Source organism: Crocodylus siamensis, chromosome 4 (genome assembly GCF_052110815.1).
Source record: "Crocodylus siamensis isolate JL-2025a chromosome 4, ASM5211081v1, whole genome shotgun sequence".
Lineage (NCBI taxonomy): Eukaryota > Metazoa > Chordata > Crocodylia > Crocodylidae > Crocodylus > Crocodylus siamensis.
This window is the reverse complement of record NC_143398.1, coordinates 69649801-69671975: the sequence shown is the minus strand read 5'-3', so window position 1 is coordinate 69671975 and position 22175 is coordinate 69649801. Positions and strand designations below refer to the sequence as shown.

Below are 22175 nucleotides of genomic sequence, written 5' to 3'. Positions count from 1 at the left end.
AGACTGAGGACCTGAACCTGTTCAGCCTCAGCAAGAGGCTGAGGGAAGACCTGGTGGCTGCCCTACAAACTCATCAGGAAAGATCAACAGCAAATAGGTAGAGCCCTTTCTCCCCAGCACCACCTGGGGTGACAAGGAACAATGGTAATAAGCTGATGGAGAATAGGTTTAGGTTAGAGATCAGGAGGCAATATTTTACAGTTAGGGTGGCCAGTTAGTTGGTTCCAATCTGGAACCAACTTCCCAGGGAAGTGGTCTTTGCCCCTACCTTAGGCAAATTCAAGAGAAGGTTGGATGATGACTTGTCTGGGGTTTTGTGAACCCAGCATTCATTCCTGCCTGTGGCAGGGAGCAGGGAGTCAGGCTAGATAATCTGTTCAGGTCCCTCCTGACCCTAGCTACTATGAAACTATGAAACAATTCTTTGCAATCAAATGCCAAGAAGAAAGGAAAGGCTGAACATAAAACTTTAATACATTAACAGCTCTACAGTTCCAGTTCAGCATCAATGGGACATGTTTTAGCTCATTCAAATTGCTTTGGGCTCAACTTTTGCACTTAAAATAGGCATTAAAAGGAGACTGAATTGGCAAAGCATGTAGGTAATTAGAAGGCAGACAAAAGTGAAGGTACTACCAAATTATCATGCTGGGGCATTGTATTCTTGCATTTTAATTAACAGAATGGTAAATTTTATAACACTGAAAAATAAGTGCTTCTTTAGTGTTGAAAAATAATCATGCCTACAAGATAAACCACAGAATCTCCTTTGTAATAAAAATTTTTACCGGGGGGGGGGGGGGGGGGGGGGGGGCGGGTGTGTCAGGAGTTAGTTGACCAACTGGGCTTTCTTTACTCTTTTAAGAAATATTTGACAGAATTTAAAAGAAAAGTAATGGTACATACTACATTTGTACATTCTGGAGGGATTCTGAATACATGAGATGATACATTAGAACTGCAAAACTTGGCATGAGTAATCTGTAATCTTTTAACCTGTTTTTTTCCCATGATGTAACAGATTACACCCCTTTCAGAGAAAGCTCGGCCCTAGGACTCCCCAGGAAGCAGCCTCCTTTAGTCTCCTGCTCCTGAAGGACTGCTTGCCATGATTTCAGAAGAGGAAAGCCACTGGCTCTGTTCCTGGCTCCCCAGGTGATCTGTAACATTGCTACCTTGGAGAGTTTGGGTTTTTCTGATCAGCACCTGAGGAGAGTGGGTATTTTCTTTTAGGGGGCAAAGAGTCAGAGTGCCAATGTCACAAAGAGCACATCAGACTGCTCAGATCCAGTCTTTACTATGGCACTGCCGTTCCCTCTGCTCTTCCTGGGACTCCATTCTGGCCTTCCTAGGACTATCCTTTTCTCTCCCTACTCTGGCATCTTTAAGACTACTCTTTTGTCTCTCCAGTTCTGTCAAAACATCCCTCTTTCTCCTCAGGCAGTCAGCTGCACTCCCATCAAAATTGTTACAAAATTCTAGTTTTAACTTGGGTATACCTATCTAGCCTCACCCAATGAAACAAAGTCATGGGGAACCAATCAGAAGTCCCCAAGGCCTATCAGGTCTAAACTACCACATGTTCCCAGGGTGGAAAATACATACAAGTACCATGATTATGAAGCTTTTTACAGGAACTTTACAGTAAGGCACACTCACACTGAGCCCCCAAAACACTCCCAATTAGAACTTAAGGCTTCAAATCAGCCCACTTAACCTTTTTTGTCACATGCAAATATTTTAGAAATACTTTACAAGCTCTCAATAAAACAAGACATTCTGTCCTAGAACATACTAAAGCAAAACTCATTCAAGTAACTGACACATTCAGTTCAAATATAACAGAAATACAAGTAACAGATTTTATTTCATGTAAAATGAATCACCTATTAGCCCAATGTTCAAAAAGGAACAAAAGCATCATAATGCTTCAAAGTAATTTCCTGTAAGAAAGGAAATGAAAGACTGAGGAGATGCTGAAATATCACTGATTTTTGTTCACCGGGTTTCTCACTTATTAACTGATGGGAGATAACATGTTGACAATATTAAAAACAAAATCTGTATTGATTCAACTAACCCTTTGCTGTGTTTGTTCACTACTGATGTAAGATGTTTATAATCCGGTCTCAAGTTATTGCAACGATTTAATTTATCTATTGAAGACTTATGTCACATTTATTTGTTTTGGACAGTAAAAGTACCATTTTCAATAGTAAACTGCTCCAAAAAAAAAAAAAAAAGAGGGAGGAAAATACATACTTCATACTTAATACCTAAACCTGCCTTTAGACTATGAATGAAATGTTCCACTCAGCGAAGACAGAATCTCCCATTGCTCCCCATTACCCACTCAAAATATGATGTATGTCTTGAAAACTGGCATTAGCTATGTTCCCTCTTTATCTTTCCTTCATATATGAGCCACTGGACAATTAAGGATTTTCTCTAAATACAATTTAATTAAAAGCACTAAATAAGCTTTGAATTTTATTTTATATGTACAATAGTTACCAAATAACAATGAATACACTGAATCAGTTATGTTAAATTTCACATAACTTAAAAAGGTCAGAGCATGGCATAGAATAAACTCACACTGCCTTTTGCATATACAAAAGAATTAATTATTAAGATCTCTGATTACTGTTTTGCATTTTTCACCTGTTTTTAAATTCCCCAAATAGTCTGACATAAAAAATAGTGTAAGTAGGAGTTTATTGATCAGTTTATATAAGATTAGCAAAGATAAACATTATTAGTAAAGTTAAAGTTTGCAAGAAACTATATGTAAAATTACACCAAATGTAGAACTTAATATATCCACATGAAATAGTTACCTTTATTTTTAGAAAATAGTTTCAAAAACAGTCCAAGTTGTATATTAATCTGGTCAAACTGACTTGCATATGAATGAACAGTCAAGTTGACTCAAATATTGAAAATATGCCTATCTTTTTAGTATTCACAAATAAGTATGTGTGTGGGTGTGCATGGGTGCATATATATGGGTGTGAAGAAATGTTAAATGCAGGAAATATACTGGTTCATCCACTCCCAGTTACACAAAATTTAGTACTTGGACATTAAACTGCAATAGGTGAAAAAGTCCATTTCAAATCTACATTCAACCAGCAAATACTTAGAAGTATTTTTGTAAACACTTAAGAATGAGAAACCCCATTCATTTACAAAGTATTCCTTCTTTAGGAAAATCAGAATTTTTTCAGCTTGGAAATGGTGTATAGGAGCTCTAGTTTGCCCATTTTGATTTAACCAAACAGAAGAACCACCCAAGCTCAGAGTAACACAACCAAAAGCTCAGCAGATGCATCATTTCCAAGTCAGTCACTTCTGAATCATAATTCATGTCCAGTTCATCAGCAAAAAAGAAAATGCACTTGGCTACAAAAATATTAAGGAATGTTATTGAAAACAAAAGGCTATTTTGGTAGAAGTAACTACAAAAATAATTAAGTCAGGTCATGTTGTAAAGCTTTAATGCAACAGCATTACAGTACAGAATTTCCTTCCAAAACCTTAAAGCTTAATCAATGCCAAATTTAAATAGTGACCTCTCAAGTGCTTGAAAAATTAGCTGAATAAAGTCTCTCTTCAATTTAGCCAAGTATAATTATGCAGGTGTCAATCTATGCACTTCAGCCATCTGTTGAGCATTATCTCTTGTTCCATTGGCAGCAGTTAGAGGCATTGAGATATTCTGATATGTTGATTTAAGATTACTCATCACACCACCCTCCTCTTCTCCAGTGTCTGAATCTGGTGTTGTTGCAGTGCTGTTCTCCATCCCCAGGATCTCACAGACTGCCTGAGGTAATTCCTGTGAGGAGGAAAAAACCACCAAAGTACTTGTGTTGTAAAATTTACAAATTAAAATTGAACAAAACATTTAAGAACAATTATTTCTTGAATGTAATTGTTAAAAGAACAAACTCTGATTTGTACTTAAGATACTTAAATATGTTCTAAAACTATCTGCTTTCTGAAAAGACTTGAAAGACGATTCAGATTCTTGCAATCTGCATCTGATTAACAATGGTATCTTTGCCCTGGTCAGAATAAAATCTGAATCAAACATTACCAAGTTTTTTCAGATGCTCAAAAAAACCAAAACAATATTCAATTGTTAAGCCCACAACAAACTATAGTCTTATGTTGCTTGTGATTCTATAGGTGACTAACTTAGGTCCTCACTATGACCCTTCCCCACATACCAAAGGTCATCTACACACAGCTAATCTAATAATTAAATAATAATGATTGAACAGAGCAAAACTTCATCTTTTCCCATCAGCAGCATTAGTTTGATATGAAACGTAGAATTCAAGCCTATGCAGGTGCCTGGGGCTTTGTCAACATCCAATCAAAGACTGAAAGCATAACATCTTATCTAAAAACTGAACCATTTCAAAAGCTATACATTTATATGACTACAGCCAAACATACTTTTTTCTTTTTATTGTCTGGAATGCTCATAGCAGACATAGTTAAAATAATTTTACCTTGCAACTCATCATCTGCATAGAAATTGCTTCTGCTTTGCAGAGTATATCTTCCACATCAATTTTCATAGACAGTTCATTGACATGCTAAAAATATATTCACAAACAATATAAAAAAGTGACAAATGGTCTGCTAGAAAAATACATTATTGCATTAAAAATAATTTTCCTCTACTATATTTCTGTAAGTATCACACTGGAGATTAAGGGAACCAAACTGCAATGCACTCCACTTTCATCAATTAATGAACACTGAAGGTGCTAAACCATTCATAGCAGGTGCCCAGCCCTTTAAAAGATCTTTAAGAGTCCACAGCAGTATTACTTAAATCAAATTTAATGCAACATTTTAGTGTATATCAGGCAAATTCAACTGCCATTTTCAAAGCGGTACTGATAAATAAATTTAGAGAGGGAGCATTAACAGAATTAAAATTAAAACACTTAAGATTGATAAAAACATACAATGCTATTTTTCTACTTATTAGTGTGTTGAAAATATTATTAGCTCATCATTAGGTTTTAACTTCTTAGCACAAGTACATGATCAATAATTACACATCTATCCAGCTGCCCTATTGTTTAAAGAGCTCTGGAATTAAACAGAATTGGCAAAAAGTAAATTAAATGTAACCCTCCAAAAGACACGCCATGTATCTATGCCCTTTATTCAATATAGAACCCCAAAAGCTTACAGAGGGCATGTCTACACGTGCAATTAATGCAAGCAATAAGCTCCGGCGCATTATGTGCCAGATTTTATTGTTCCTGGGCACACCGTTTGCATATGCGCCCAGGACTGCAGCACGTTGTAACAGGTCAGAGCAGCCCCAGCTGGCAGGGGGCCCAGGGGTCAGCCTGCCAACCCAGGGCTGCTCTGACCCAACTCAAATGTGCTGTGACAGGACCGGCTAGGGCATAAGGGTGCTCCAATGCAGGGCTAGCCAGCTGGCAGCCCCCACAGTGAAGCACTCTCATACCCCAGCCAGCCTCTCCAGCGTCTACACATGTGCTGCTGTGAACTATAAAAAAAACCTTGCAGCAGGATAGTATTTGTATTTACAAGTACTAACCTGATGCAGAGTTAGTTTCCTCCATCCTACTAGCACTGCACATGTAGATATGAGACATGTACTGCGGAGCTAATTAGGCAATTGCAGTAAGTGTCTCATGTAGATGCACCCACAAAGTGCTACCTTAAGCTAACTTAAGACTACATAACAGTAAGATACCTTTAGTATTTCATTAAAACCATAATGCTTGTCCATTATTTGCTGCTTTTCAGATTCCAAGATAGCACAACAGATGAGGAGATGAAAATTCTGGCACGGCAATTCTGTCCACATTACCTGTTAAAAACATTAAAACAGCTTTTGAAACTGGAAATAAGACCTTATATATCTTTTTTGAAAGAGCAAGATAGATTTTGAAGAATACTAATGTAATGCAGCTTCAATAATCCTCTAAGCCTAATTGCTTAATTAACAATAAGCTGCCATTGATACCATCTATTTCTATCATTGACCAAAATCTGGTAAATAATTAGTGATAAATAAAACCAAATTGGTTACATGTACAGTTCGTCAAGACTTTTGCATCCTTTGATTCTATACGATATGCTTTCACAGTCTATTTGTCTTGGATTCAAATTTTACTTTTTCAGCATAAGAACGTTAGGTAAGTGACTGTCGCACACACTTGTGAATTTTAAAGGTTTTACATAGTACAAAGCTTAGAGGGTCTATTAGATACAGCTATTGTGCTCTCAAATCCAACCCAAAAGCTCCCAGCTGCCAAAAATTGCTCCCCATTCCCACTCTCACTATCATATATCTGGCATCAAAGTATGTTTTATATGCATAATAATGGCTTCGGACCAATTCTTGATTCAACAGAAAAAGCTCAGTGAGTTCAAAACTTAGCACTCATGAACATTTTAAACTGCAAATGTAAGCTGAAATTCAGTGCTAGTATTAGGGATGAAAGTTGGATTTATGCTTGAAGAAGAGGTGGGGAAGGAGAGAGAAAAAATAAAGGACCAATACTGAAAAATGCTATTTGCATAAATAATCTTCATGCATATTAACTGCAGCAAAGAATTCAATAGAATTACTCCAATAAGCAAAGGCTACTAACAAGACCAGGGTCCTGGAGAATCTGGTTTTTGATTGGATATATTAAGACATGTTGAAATGAAAAAGAGGACATCAAGAAAAGGAGAAGGCAGTTATAGTTATAGACAATATAGTTATAGTTATAGACAAAATAAAAGTAGTTCCGGTCTAGAAGGTACATATTTATGAAAAATAGTATTTCATTTTATAACACTGACAGGGAAAGTGTGGGTTACCATAGGGAAATAAAATGGAGCTACATTTGAGAGAGGAAACTGAACGGCAATTTTTAAAAAACACATATAAGCCAGCTTTGTGGGTATTTTCTAGAGCAGGACTGTCCAACTGGCAGGCTGTGAGCCAAACACTTATAAACCTTCTTCTTATGCTGAAAAAGAGAGTACAATTCTCTGTTAACCATCTGAGGCCTGCTGTCCCTGCCAAGATGCCACTTCCAAACCCTCCCCGCATTGCTCTTCCTGCTTCTGCAATACTCAGGCACACATACACTCCCTTCTCCAGCGTATGTCTCCTCTCCTGGGGGACAAAATAACACAACCTGGAAGGCCAGTGACCCCAGCTGCTGAAAGTTGGGCAGCCCTGTTCTAGAGCAATGGGGGCCACCGTTTTGGGAAGCATGCCAAAATTAGCCTGGTACCCTTCCACTTTGATCCCCTTCCCAATCTCCTGTTCAGCTTTCTGCCCTATCTGCCATTGTGCTGCCTGTGCCCAATCTACCACATGCCACACACAGAGGCTATTCATTCCACTTCAGGCATGTATGCTGCAGGTTGGCTATCCCTGTCCTAGAGTATCAAATTCAGTATTAAATACATTCTCTTATATATGCCATGTTGCATTCTTAACTGAACATTCACTGTAAGGACATTTTCCAATTTGCATACTTTTAACTGAATACTTTTCAGAATATGCTGCTGCAATGGTTTATCAGATACCTTCTGCTCCTCCCTGATTAGCTACCTCCATTAATGTAGCGCTTCATGACTCCACCTGGGATCATGGTGCCATTATCCTAGGTACTCTACATCCATATTAAGATATAGTACCCGATCATAAGAGTTTACAGGTTAAATAAACAAGACAACTGGAAAATCATCCTGTCCATCTTAAATAATCACAGTGAGATTAAGTGACTAGATTAAGTCAAACAGCAAGCCTGTGCACAACTGTGAATCTAGATGTTATCTGAGTCCCAACCCTGTTTCTTTCAAATCATTAACTGATTTAATAGGACAGTCAAGAACACTGTCAAGAGTTAGAACATGTCTACATTTTCTAAAAAAGATAATTCATTTTATAGAGTAAAGTCTCCATCAATTGATCCCTTTAGTGAACCCAACAAACATCAGTTTCAAACTCCTTTTCACCTTTTTCAAATTTCCCATTAAGATAATTTCATCTTGGAGCAATGTCACAGTAAATTCCTGAAATATCAGTTTCCTGTTGTTGCTCTGCCCAGACACTAGCAAGTATCCAGCACTTGTATCTTTACACTACTCTGGTGTCCTATATATCCCATTACGTATCTCACATAAAAAGAACCACATACTTAAAAGGTAGATTTGTGTTGCATTAAAGAAAAACGAGCAATTTTGTTTCTTTATGATGTTACTTTGAATGGCTAAAAAACTCAAAAAAGTACTGTCCTTTGGCATTTTTTGAGATCTTCCCTCAGGAAGTAGATTTTTGTTCTCATTTGAATCAGTGGTGTCAAAACTTCCTGATTCCCCTGTCCCGCTCCCCTCCCCATCCTCCCCCCCCGGTTTTCCCCCAACCCTTAAAACCAAACTATGGGACTCCTGTCAGGTCATATCCAGATCCATCTCCAGCAGCTGAGCAAGCAGTATCGGGGAGCTTCGGGTATTAACACACCCATCATTCACCCCTATGACATCAACAGATGCCCCCACTGAGGCTCCATACTCTGGAGTTTGATGGTGGGCCATGACTCCACCTACCCTTCCCCCAATTTCCAAGCTTTTTTGGTAACTCCACAGGTCAGATGTGGCCCACAGGACATATCCTTGCCACCCTGATTTAGATATAAAAAGCAATATTCTCAGCAACAGTCAAGAGCCAAATTTAGTATAATTCAAAACAAAGGCAGCCTCAAATTGTCCTCCCATAGACTGGGTAAACATCTCATCAGGGTAAGACAGTGCTAAAATTTCTGGATGTAAGAAATGACTTTTCTAAAACAACTCATCTGAGAATCCACAAAAGGAGAAGCAATTCTAGACCTAATCTTGATTAATGTATAGAACTTGGTTTAAAAGGCACCTGCAGGTGAGCTGCTCTGTAACAGCAGCCACAACAATTACATTCAACATCCTAATAGGAATAAGCCACAAAAACCCACTATACTGATATACAACTCTACGAAGGGAAATTATACAGAAATGAGGAAATTAGAAAGTAGTTAAAAGGAGCAGTCAAAAATCTAACAGGCCTGCAGACAGCCTGGAAGCTGTTTACAAATACTATATTAGAGGCTCAGGAAATGTGTATAGCATATAAATCAAAAGGGGTGCCAAGCAGTCCAATAAAACCCTTGCATAGCTTAATAGCCAACTTAAAGAAGCCATTCAAGGCAAAAAGACATCTTTCACAAATGGAAGGCATGCCCAAACAAGGAAAACAGGAAAGCTCACAAACTCTGGCAGGTCAGGTGTAAAAGCAAAGTAAGGTGAGCCAAAAAAAAAAAAAAATTGAGGAGCAACTAGTAAAAGATGCTACAGCTAAAAATAAAAGCTTTAAATACATCAGAATTAGGAAGCCAGTGAGAAAATCGACCAGTCCATTAGTGACTGAGGAGTATGGCTTGCACTCAAGGATGATAAGGCCATAGCACAGAAACTAAATCAATTCTTTGCATCTTTTTTACTGCAGAAGACACCAGGTGAACTCCCGCACCAAATTAATCCTTCCTAGAGGATAAGTCTGAAGAGTTGGATTACAATGAACTGACAACAGAAGAAGTTTTAGAACAAATTGTAAAATTAAATATTAGTAAGTTGCTAGGACCTGATAATATTCATGAACTCAAAGGTGAAATTGCAGAACTGATGGCAATAGTATGCAACCCAAACAGCCTCTATGCCAGAGGACTGGCAGGCTGCCAGCACAACACCCATCTTCAGAAAGGCTCCAAAAATGAGACCAGTGAGTTTTACTTCCATCCCTGGTAGGGTTGTGTGATGCTTCGGTAGCCAATTAGATTCAGCCCAATTCGGCAACTGAATCTCTGAATCCAAATCAAATCAGGAGACTAATTAAAAGGTCCAAATTGAATTGGAAGCCTCTGAATTGAATCGAAAAAGATTTGGCACCACTTCAGAGATTCGGCCATGGACTAAACAGGCAGCAGTCCTCACCATGCTGGACAGCTGGTAAGTCTGTTGTGGTGGGCAAAGGGGAGAAGGAAGGATTGGGTTTGGGGCTTAGACAAGCTGCCCAGGTGGGGCGGGGGGGTGCGAGATTTGGGGAGGGGGATGCAGACATGGCAGCACTCAGAAAGGAGGTTATGCCCTGCTGCCGCTTGTCCAGCTGGGGGGAAGGATGCGATTCAGGTGCAGCTTTCTCTGGGTGGAATGGGGCAAGTGGCATAGCCCACTGCTTGCCTAGCTGGCGGGGCATGAGATGCAGGCGCTGCTGCCACTTGCCCAGCTGGGGGGGTGGGATGTAGATGCAGCAGCGCTGGGAACGGGGGCTACGCCCTGCTGCCACTTGTCCCCTTCCACCCCAAGTAAGCCATGCCTGCATTGCACCTCCTCTGCCCACCCCAGTTGGGCAAGTGGCAGTAGGGCATAACCCATGCTCCCAGTGCCTTCTGCCGCACCCACATCCTGTTCCCCCCACCTCCACCTTGGCTGGGCAAGTGGCACTATTACCCTTGATATCTTATACCTAGTGCTCCTATTGATACAGCCCAAAAGCTCACTCCCCTTTTGTGTGGCTGTATCACACTGCAGACTCAGTCTGAGTGTTGTCCACCAAAACTCTCAGATCCTCTTCCACAGTACTGCCATCCAGCCAGTTGTCACCTATCTTGTATTTTTGATCATTCTTCTTGCACTAAATTTCACACTGTTGACCAACTTCTCATCCCAGAAGCTTCTTCATTCTTTGGAGACCAGTAATTCTGACCTCTCACAGAAGAATGCTGCTGATCCACTTAGATTCCATTCCTTTCCCCCACCTTTAGAAACCAAATATCCCCTTTTCTTTCTTCATACAAAAGACTTAGGGCCCAGTGGGATGCAGGAATTAGAGAAAGGAGTAAATTCAATTTGAAAACAGACAGCTTCTGTTTTTCAGAAATCCTCTCGCAAGCAATTACATGGAAGAAGCCATCACATTTTTACAGTTAGAAAGATTAAAGTGGGTTTAATGTTTAAGTGTGTTTAATGTTTAAGGATTTCAAATGTTAGGTTTTAGTTCTGGTGGTTTTTATATCCAAAGGGAAAAGAAAAACATCATAAGACCTATTCCAAAGTTCTGCTATCACAGAAGTTGTTCACCTGAAGGATAAAGTTATACATGAGGCTCACCTGGGAACCATAGCTCCTCTGCCTACCACAGTGCTGGATCTGGACTACACAGTTTGAATTGGAGCATAAGTATTATGTCCACATCTCAGGAAAGAGGCTTATACATAGCTTGTGTCAGCTTAGTCCCGATTATTTCCAAATCACAATTGCTCTCATCTGCAACAAAGCACCTGCTTTACACCCCTCTTCAGGTTTCTCCTACGTGGAAGATTACATCAAGTAATGTAACAGAACAGACCAAGAATATAAGCAATCTATAACCTTTGGAATGTCCTGATGATTTAGAGTTGTGTTTACCCATACAGGGACCAGAACACCTTACTGCTACCAGCCTTGCTACTCGGGTAAATTGCCAGGAAGTAGTGGTAAAGAACTCAGCAGATGACAAGTTACTAACGCCCCAAGGTTTCAAATACCTTAACTGGATACCTTCAAGTCAGCCGGCCCTGACAATCTGCACCCCAGGGTACTCAAGGAGCTGGCGAGCGTCATAGCCCAGCCCCTGGCACGGATCTTTGAAAACTCCTGGCGCTCTGGTGTAGTGCCCAAAGACTGGAAGAAAGCCAATGTGGTGCTGATCTTCAAGAAAGGGAGGAGAGTGGATCCGGCTAACTACAGGCCCATTAGCCTGACTTCTATCCTGGGGAAGATCTTAGAAAAGTTTATTAAGGAGGCCATCCTTGATGGACTGGCCCAGGCTAACATCCTAAGGGATAGCCAGCATGGGTTTGTTGCGGGTAGGTCTTGTTTGACCTCATTTCCTTCTATGACCAGGAGACCTATCATCTGGACAAGGGAGAAGAGATTGATGTCATATATCTTGACTTCAAAAAAGCTTTTGATCTGGTATCCCATGATCACCTCTTGGCCAAACTGGCCAGTTGTGGCCTTGGCTCCACCATGATCCACTGGCTGGGGAATTGGCTCCGTGGTCGGACCCTGAGGGCTGTAATTGATGGCAGTCACTCATCGTGGTGCCCTGTGACCAGTGGGGTCCCTCAAGGCTCTGTCCTGGGACCCATCCTGTTCAACATCTTCATTAATGATGTGGACATTGGAGTCAGGAGTGGACTGGCCAAGTTCACCGATGACACCAAACTTTGGGGCAAAGCATCCACGCCAGAAGATAGGCGGGTGATCCAGGCTGACCTGGACAAGCTCAGCAAATGGGCAGATGAGAACCTGATGGTGTTTTACACCAAAACGTGCAAGGTTCTTCACCTTGGGAGGAAAAACCTGCAGCATCCTTATAGGCTCGGCAGTGCTACACTGGATAGCACTACAGAAGAAAGAGACTTGGGGATCATCACTGACCACAAGATGAACATGAGCCTGCAATGCGATGCTGCGGCTAATAAAGCGACCAAAACGCTGGCTTGCATCCATAGATGCTTCTCGAGCAAATCCTGGGACGTCATTCTCCCCTTGTACTCGGCCGTGGTGGGGCCGCAGCTGGAGTACTGTGTCCAGTTTTGGGCTCCACAATTCAAAAAGGCTGTGGAGAAGCTTGAGAGAGTCCAGAAGAGAGCCACGCGCATGATCAGAGGTCAGGAAAACAGATCTTACGATGATAGGCTGAGAGACATGGGACTCTTTAGCCTGGAAAAGCGCAGGCTCAGGGGTGATCTGATGGCCACCTATAAGTTTATCGGGATGACCACCAGGATCTGGGGGAACGTTTGTTCACCAGAGTGCCCCAAGGGATGACTAGGTCGAATGGTCACAAACTCCTGCAAGACCGTTTCAGGCTGGACATAAGGAAGAATTTCTTTACTGTCCGAGCTCCCAAGGTCTGGAACAGTCTGCCAGCGGAGGTGGTTCAAGCACCTACATTGAACACCTTCAGGAGTAAATTGGATGCTTATCTTGCTGGGATCCTATGACCCCAGCTGACTTCCTGCCCTTTGGGGAGGGGGCTGGACTCGATGATCTCCCGAGGTTCCTTCCAGCCCTGTTGTCTATGAAATCTATGAAACTAATTAATAATATGCTTATTTAAACTACATAAAATAATTTTACAATATCACAAGGCATGTGATAAGTATCAGAGCCATGTAATTTAACATGCAATATTTCAGTATGCCACCAATTTTCTGTCCAATAATCCATCTTTGCTGAAACAGCTCATTAGGTTCCAAGTTCCTAAGCAACTTAACACAACTGACTTTAAAAAGAAGGCTGCTAAGACCACAGTTTCACTTTTTCCTGGATAATTTACATATAGCATTGGAGCACTGGGAATTTCTTGTTTACAACAGAATACAAGATCTTGCTAGAATTCTAAGTTTGTTATAGAATATTAGGGGGTGCTTTGAGGTTTGTGACTTACAGAAGCAAGTTGAGTGGATGTCTTGTGAACTCTTTCAGACCTAGAGCTTACATGGTTACTTGCAATTGTAGGGGACTAGATTTTCACCCATATGATCCCTTCCAGTCCTATGTTCTTTATTATAAAAGGGGCAGTAACCAATTGCCTATGTGGACACCAGGAGAAGGACGAAAACAAATCGGATGCAGTGACGAAGATTTTAGTTGGATATTATGCAAATCTAACTGTTACAGTAACGAGACAGTCAAATGGATCCAAGGACCTGTGGAATATCCTACATTGGAGGGTTTAGAAACATGTTAGACAAATATCTGTTAGGAATGGTTTAGGGTGTCGACCACGCCTTAGTGCAGGTGTGGACTAGATTGCTGATTCTCACCAAGGGTGCTGCAACATCCTTTGGATGGTGCCATAAGGTGAGAGAAGGTAAGCACAGACTCAAGACTAGTCCCTACCTGGCCACTCCCCACCATCCCCACTGCAAGAGGGTAAGCACTATACTAAACCAGTTTTTTTAAATGGGGTGCCACTCAATTCACAGAAGTTAGAGAGGTGGCTCGAGTCTAAAAAACACAGAACCACTGGACTAGATGATTTCTTGGGGTAGAGTCTAGCTCTTCATTTTTATAATTTTTTCTAAATTATTTTTACCCCTTGCTCGAAAGATATCAAATGTTTTTCTTTAAATAATCATTGATCATTAGTAGCCCTATTAATATATTAACTATATTTTCCTTACCTTTCAAAACCAGAACTGATAGGACAAAGTACCACGAAACACTATGCTTTGTAAGTAAAGGAAAGCACATATTTTGGCACTATTTTTTGCCAAGTTGTCAAATATTTCTGAGGTTTTTCCTGGAAAATGTTCAGTTTACACACTTATGTGGTTTAACACAAAAGATTTGACTTTCACTCACTAGAATGACTTGTTTAATGACTCAGAGCATCCCAACTGATAACAAAGTTGTTCCAAACTAATTTTCATAAAATATGTACACCTCATCATGTCACCATTTAAATTAATGCAGGTGGCAGTATGCCAATAAAGTAGCTAGTAATGGGAAATGGAGAATCATAGGGGTTGAAAATGTTTGAATTACTAACTTCTTTATTCTGAGCCCAAGCCCTACACCCAGCATTATATAACATGATATACCTTTATTCTGAAAATAGCATACAAAACTGAAAAAAAAAAGGTAAACTGACCATTTTTACCAAACAAACACCACTTGCAAAGGCTAAGGCATATAATGTATCCAAAACCTGTTAGAACATTTCTATACTGTGTGGCTACGAAAAGTGAACATCCCCATACTGTATTGGCAAATATTGAGATTATATATTCAAGGGATAACCTCATATATGGACAATTATACAAACAATATTACTATACAACATACATGAGTCAACATGAGAAAGTAACATTAGGCCCATCCAAACTCCAAATGTTCTAATGAAATATGAGAACTTACTTCTAGCTTCATCTGAGGAAGATGCTTATTTATGACAATTACACAGCAAAACTTATTTTGAATGCCTTTCAGATCCAATATTAGATACCTCCCACAAGTTAAAACATTTTTTGCACAGTACTATTCCATGATGAGGACTAATTTGATACAAATGGTATCATTCATTCAAGTACCAACAGTTTCTCCTATTGGTGCATTCCCTAGCCATAAGTCATTATTGTAACATACGAAGTAAGGCCATGCACAGACATGCTATTTGAAGCACCCAAACAGCAAAGGTACAAATGGTCACACCCAAAGAAATGCTTTAAAAAAATCATTTGGGAAAAAGAAAACCACTTTTGATGCTCATCCTGAAATATCTGAACTCTCCAATGGTCCCAGCATACCACACTGTACTTCTTCCCTCCCAACACACCAAACAACAAATGGGAAAGAGTAATGAGTATTCTCTTCTGTGCTCTGCCGTCCTGGGGAACCTGCACAACTCTGAACGCCTTTAAATGGACATTTGCCCATTCCCCAAGAAGCAGCCACACTCAATTGGACAATATGAAATTATAAGCATGCCATTCCCCTCTATTCCAAAGATCTACTGCATTTAATCCGACTACCCTATAGCCGAACAGGTCTTACTTGGCTGCAACGGTAAGCTTTGTGAAAAATGTCCAGGCTCTACACAAGAATGATCAAAAGGGACCAACAACATTATTTCATTAGGTCTAGAATCATACTTTTAAACAACTAGAACAAATGCTACAGAGACACCAGACATATTTTCTTTCATTTCTAATTTTGTTCAAATACCAGTTAACCTTTAGACGGTTAATTGTGTCCCACCCCTGCATCTGTGAGTGTCTGCAACAGCTTCTAATACATAAGCAAGGAGTTGTGCCTTTCCAATGTTATGGTATCCAAGTTGTAACCCTGTAAGACTAGAACAAAGTGGTAAATCAGTTCTGTAACTATGTATTATAAGATTCTACAAATACCCATATCCTATAGTGTAGCATACCTCTGACTGAAAATGTTACACTTCATGGAAGATACAAGTAACCTCTATAATCATTGAAGATTAAGAAGATCAAAAAGGGTGGGGGGGAAACCCACTCTATTTCTTGGGGATGAGGAGGGGGACTGTTTTGCTTGTTCTTTACCACAGGCATTTGACAGCATTCCATTAACATCAATGAAGTTGCACAAGTATAAAATTGGAGCAACACAAGCCTGACAAAGAACACGCTGTCAAACAGAAGAACTGCCACAGTGTTTTTAAAAATGAAGTGTTTTGTTTTTCTGCTCCTTACAGCGAAGAGACTGAAACTGAGTACTTTGAGTGTTCACTTATTAAGATGCAATTAGAGGATCCAAACAGATCCATTGTATTATTTTAGTAGGACTCCATATTACTGTGTTTAAATAATGAATAAAAGATACCTAAAGGGTTTTTAAAAAGTAGAATGCAGAGACAGGAAATGTGCATGAACGGATGCTCTACATTTAAGGTACTCCAGTAGGAGTGCTATAATATCTCTAACATAAGATCTCAAACCTCATTAATATGAACTCTATACATTTCAGATTACTTGAGAGCTTATGTTAACTGTGCAATGAACTCTGACTGCAACAGTATTGCAAAAATGGCATGATACAAGAACAAATTTTTCTCCTGTTAAAGAGAGGGGCTGATTTTGCAGCCTCTTTGTACAGACTGCTAACACTGAAGGAAGTGGAGGGTTCTACACAACAAGCAGCTGAAGGATTGTGCTAACACTGAACAACTTACTGAGAAAGCAAATACAAGAGAAACATAGGCACCACTACCTCACAATCAGTTGCTGGTAGACCCCATCTGCCAAACAGTTTAGGTAAGCAGGTAACAATCTTTTCTGACTACAGGATGGAATGACTCACCTTAGGTCAGAAGCAGCTGTCCACAGCTGGCGTTTCTCCCCCCGGTGATGTAAAGAGAATGCCTGCAGCCAAAGCCCACCCCACCACTGCAAGTCACCAAAGCCCCATGTCCGCAGGCTGAATCCAATAGCTCTGAGCCAGATCTGACCCATAGGCTGTAGGATGCTGAACCCTGGCCTAAGCAGTTGCTTGTAAAGGAAGAGGGAGTGAAAAATTCCTAGTCAGCTTATGCCTTGGAACAGGGGCTAAATTCTTTTGTATTTGAGAGTTCTGGTTCAGACATTTAATATATGTTGTTCATACACTTATCTAATCCTCTTAAACTCTTTGTTTCAATAACCTCCTATGGCACTAAATTCCAGATGCTGACTACACAATAGCTAAAAATGATTTCTTTTTGGCAGTTTGAGAGTAACGGTTTTCTTCATTTACAGGGCAAAGTACAACTGTCAGGCCATTTTTCATTCTAATAGCAGCTGTATACACCTCTAGCTACCTCTCCTTCCTTTCCAGGCCAATTAACCACAATATAGGCAGTATTCTGCTGTATGCCAGTCTCCTTTCTTTCATCTACCCATTTTATTTATTTTCCCTGGAGATATGCTACTAGTTTTTAAAATAAGTTGAACAAAGCCTTGCAAGGAAGTCCATTCTGTCATTTAATGTTGTTGTATTATTTATCACTTTTTAAATAATATACCCAAGATTTTCATTTACTTTGATCAGTGTTAAAGCTTTTAGACTGGTGCTTGTTTTTCAGGCCAATTTCTAGGCCACTTCAACCAACAAGATACCACTAATTCAGATTCCATAAGCATTTCCATCTTTTCAATAAGCATTACATTTTATTAGTTGTGATCTTCTGGAATTGTACAGCCAAATAACCTAAGCTGATAAGATACTCCAAAATCATTCTATACTCCTCTCGATAGTTTTTACTAAATTTGGAGAGCTTTCTGCTGAAAGAAAATGTCCTTGTCTAACTGCCCACTTAAGCTACATATCATTTATGAAAGTAGTAAACACCCTAACCCCAATACCAATCCCAAGAACATCCTACTATCTATTCACTTCTCACCACTCTGAGAAACAACCATTTATTCTGGCTCCAGTTTTTCATCCCTGTAGGAATACTACCTCTTAATCTCTGGTTATTTATGTTTCTTAAGAGTCTTTTTGAAGGACCTTGTCCAAAGTTTTTAAAAAACAAGTAAATTATATCCATCAGAGCCCCTTTATCAAGGAACACACTGTAACTTTCAGTCTTCTAATAGGTTAGAAAGGCACAATATATATTTATAGACAATGGGCTAGTTTTTCCTTATCAAAATAGATTTGTCCAATTGTTTTATTACTCTGCCCTTGATTAGACTTTTAATCAACTCCCTCGATCTAGAACTTCTCTTCTGAAAGACGGTACCACGTTTCTTACCTCCCATAATCGAAGAATATCTTGAAAGCTAAATTCCCTTTTAAATCTGATCAGAAGCCATCGGAAACAAAAATAAAGGTATCCTGAGTCTTGAGATTCTAAAAAGGGAAAAAGAAAATAACTTCTATGAAAAATCAAACTTGGGTAGAGTATCAGAAAAAACTTACAACTCATAGGGAAATCATCACAGCATCAGTGTTTAAAATAACTATGCTTGTTTTGAATGAATAATGCCTGTTCAGCAAAACAGCATGCGAAACAGTTCACTAAGGGCTCTTCAGCCTGGGACTTAAGAAACTTCTATTTTGTTTCTTTCAAAAAGACTAACTCACTTCAAATGAATATGCTAACACTGTTCTGCATAATCAACAGTATGTTTGAATGGTGTTTTAGGTCTCTTTGGGGTATCAACATATATATCTATAAAAACTAACAAATGGCCTGAATAATCCACGTACCTAAGTAATTGCAAAACCCACTGTCTAGCAAGCGAAGCAAAGTACTCAGGTGAATTAGCTGTGTCTTCATGCCCTGCATTTGTTCCTCAAAATTCTGATGCTAAACAGAAAAAAAATATTGATAATGGTAAATATTTCACTAGGTCAGAGGCAGCTATAAAAATTGCAAGACTATGATGAACTTAAATCTTGAAATCATTGCCCTGATAACAGGAGACCTGATCATTTAACTGTTCCACATGCTAAACAGTGAAAGGACTAAGCACATATTGGTAAATTTTCCACCTTCAATTAGAATCTTAAAGTAAAAACTGGCCACTTAATTTCTAAAGTTCTACGATATTTGCATTTAGTTGTGCTTTACAGACCAAACATTCAGCAGTATCACTGGGCTCAATCCAGCTGGGGAAAAAAATTTGAAAAAAAGTTGGTTTATATCCTAGTGCCAGGTGGTCTGTTTGGACCATGGGCCCAAGTTAGATCAGCTTCAGAGCTGCTTTAAGCTTCAAGTCATCTCAAAAGGCTATTCTGATAGATGGGCATCACCTAAGCATAACTGCAATTTAGGCAGGCAGAGGAGCTGATGGGGAGCTGTGCTGGCTCTGCATTATTTGACAGTTGTTCTTGGGTACGAAAATCTCTAGGCAGCTTGTTATAGAAACTCTTTAGTTGCTCTGTGCCATGAAAACAGCCCAAAGTAACCAGAGGCTGTGTGAAGGATAAATTAACAGACAGAAAAATAAAGGAGAAAACAGAAAAAATCAAAAATCTGATTTGTCTGTTGTCAGAGCACAGGTAAATTAACATATGCAGCACTTCTGGTGAAAAAAGGACTGGGAAGTTGAACAGTTATAGGATTAATGCACTTCTTGCAGGCCATATATATTGTACAGCTATTAGCAATAGTTAATAGTTAAGAACAACAGAAAAGAACAAGTGCCACTTACTTAGATGGGCATACTATATATACTGGGTTCAAAATGTGATGTGTGGTTCTGAGCTGTTCTACAGGCAGATATCAAAAACTGACAACAATTCCAAATAAACAAAACATTTGTTTAGGTCTTTTTACCATTTGATCCATGTATGATACAAAGCACCAAAAGGCATCCACTTCATTTTCCATGACATACAAGACAGGCGAAAGCAAGTCACTCATTCCCTGAACATAACCTAAAAAGGAATTTGACTTAGTTTAACTGGTTTGTTAACTTACAAGATAGGCAATAGTGAATTTCTGCAGGAAAAAGCTCTTGTGATAACTGATGCTTCTTCTTTGTTTTCTAAGATGCTAGACTGAATACCATCTTTTTTTGTTTTACAATTATTTATTAGCAAGAAAGAAGGCTGAAGAAGGACATCTGTGCTCAAAACCTCATCCAACATCTCTCCTGGGGGTGTGAAATGGACTGTATTCAATTCAGATTCAGCCTGAATCTGGGACAGTGGTTCGATTTGTTGATTCAGATCACTGTTCCAATTCGATTCGGCCGAATCTGAAGATTCAATGCCGAGTTGGAGAATCAGACCCAGGAGGAACCAGTTGCTGAGCTGGAGTGGTGGGGTGGGGGGTGTCCCCATGCTGTTCTCGGCAGACCCAGAAGTGGACTGGAAGTGCTTCTGGTGCACTTCCAGGTCCACTGCTAAGCATGCGGGGTACCCTCCCTGTGCTCCCATGGAACACGCCATCCACCCCAGCATCTCAGCATTCACGAGCCACCTGGTACCTTAAGGTGTATGTAGAAAAGACATTTAAAGCTGTGTCTATGTCTGAATCGTCAAACCTTTCCAAATCTCTCCAAATGGATTCAGAGGGTTCCAATTTGATTCAGAGAGATTAAAGGGTCTTCTGATTCAATCTGGATTTGGAGATTTGGTCGTCAAATCAAAGCAGTGACCGAAACTTTGCACAGCCCTAATCTCTCCCAACTATACAGTTGATCCAAATATATATATTACCTACCCCAACCCAAAAACCACCTTGCCTCTCATGTATTTCTTTGACTATTGTAGCTAGAACAACACTCCAACCATATTACAAGTAGTGGAGTGGGGTGGTGGATGGCAGCGGCAGCCGCCATGTGCAAGGTTCCTCCTCCACGTCCAGGGGGGGCAGGAAGGAGCAGCAGCCGGTCCTGGAGTAGCAGCCGCATGCGGAGCATATACATGGAGTGGTGAATGACAGCAACAGGCGCTGCATGCAAGCTTCCCTCTCTGCATCCAGGGGAACAGAAGAGGAAGTTTAAAAGGTGAATTTTAAAAAATTTTGGATATTTAGATTTTTGAGGTAATACTGTATTAATGTCTCTAATTAACCAACCCTATAAGCTCAACCTGAAATTTGAAAAATGTTAATTTTTTCCCTTGAATATAATCCCTAGTAAAAGTTCTGAGAGCCAAATTATGCCCCAAATTAAACTGGTGGAACTCTATTTTCCACTTGGTTTGGTGATTTTTAAGGAAGTCTTGTATTTTCTTTCCATCTAAATTCAACTGAGGAGCCACTAAGAGTTGAGGGAAATATACCAATAATACTCAAGGAGCAGGAACGAAAAAATTAGCAACAGTGGTTTAACAGACCTATGAAGGACCACTTTCTATAATCATTTATTTAGACACATATGGATCTCAGATGTCTGTACAAAATGTTGACTCCTTTGCAATCACTTTTCAGAGCAGCCCCATATTTACAGCCTTCTGAAAAGTTGTTTTTTTAGTCTGTTAAAACATCAAAAATTAATGCTTTTAATAACAGTAATAAAATATCCAACTGGATGTTTTCATTATGCACTAAAAGACAAATAGCTTCTCAATTTTATTTAAAAACTGAAGTTCTATAAAAAAAAATTACAGAATTCGGACCCACACCTAGAAAAGCAAAAATATCTTCATATGAAATTAAGTAAATTAAAAAAAATATAACTTATTTTTGCTTCTACTGTACATGCTTTAAAACTACTTTATTTAAAATCTACAGTTGTCACTCAAAAGAACAAACTTTATAACCCATATTTTTCAGAAATTTTTTGAAATACATTCGAGACCATACACAAAATTTATGATTTTGGAATCATGTAATAAATATCTGTTGCTTATTAAAAACTTGGTTCTATACAGCACTGTAATCCTGAATGGTTCTCATTAATGTTACCTATCTAAGCTAGAAGTGATCAAGATACAGTCCCACAGACCCATGTCACCAGTGTTCCCAAAGGTCTGGAAATTTTCCAGCTGTGGAGTAGTAGCACTGTTAATTGCCATGGTTCATTCCACTGCCAATCCTGCATGCTGGATCTGGCCTGCATGAGCAGATGAGTTGGGCACCACTAGTTCAAGCACAAAAACTAATCTCTCTTTTG

The 22175-nt window shown here is 39.5% G+C and overlaps 1 protein-coding gene across 1 annotated transcript in view; it reads right to left on the bottom strand.

Moving 5' to 3' along the window:
- Positions 1–804: 804 nt before the first annotated feature.
- The window catches only part of TBC1D15 (TBC1 domain family member 15), a 73470-nt gene continuing 52099 nt past the window's right edge, over positions 805–22175 (bottom strand). Inside the window, exons 12-17 of the mRNA XM_090042543.1 lie at positions 19889–19989; positions 18817–18916; positions 18359–18456; positions 5756–5872; positions 4524–4610; positions 805–3841 (exon numbers count right to left, since the gene is read on the bottom strand). Of these exons, the coding sequence (XP_089898669.1) occupies positions 3635–3841; positions 4524–4610; positions 5756–5872; positions 18359–18456; positions 18817–18916; positions 19889–19989 (710 nt within the window). The 3' untranslated portion in view covers positions 805–3634. The remainder of the gene's footprint in view (positions 3842–4523; positions 4611–5755; positions 5873–18358; positions 18457–18816; positions 18917–19888; positions 19990–22175) is intronic.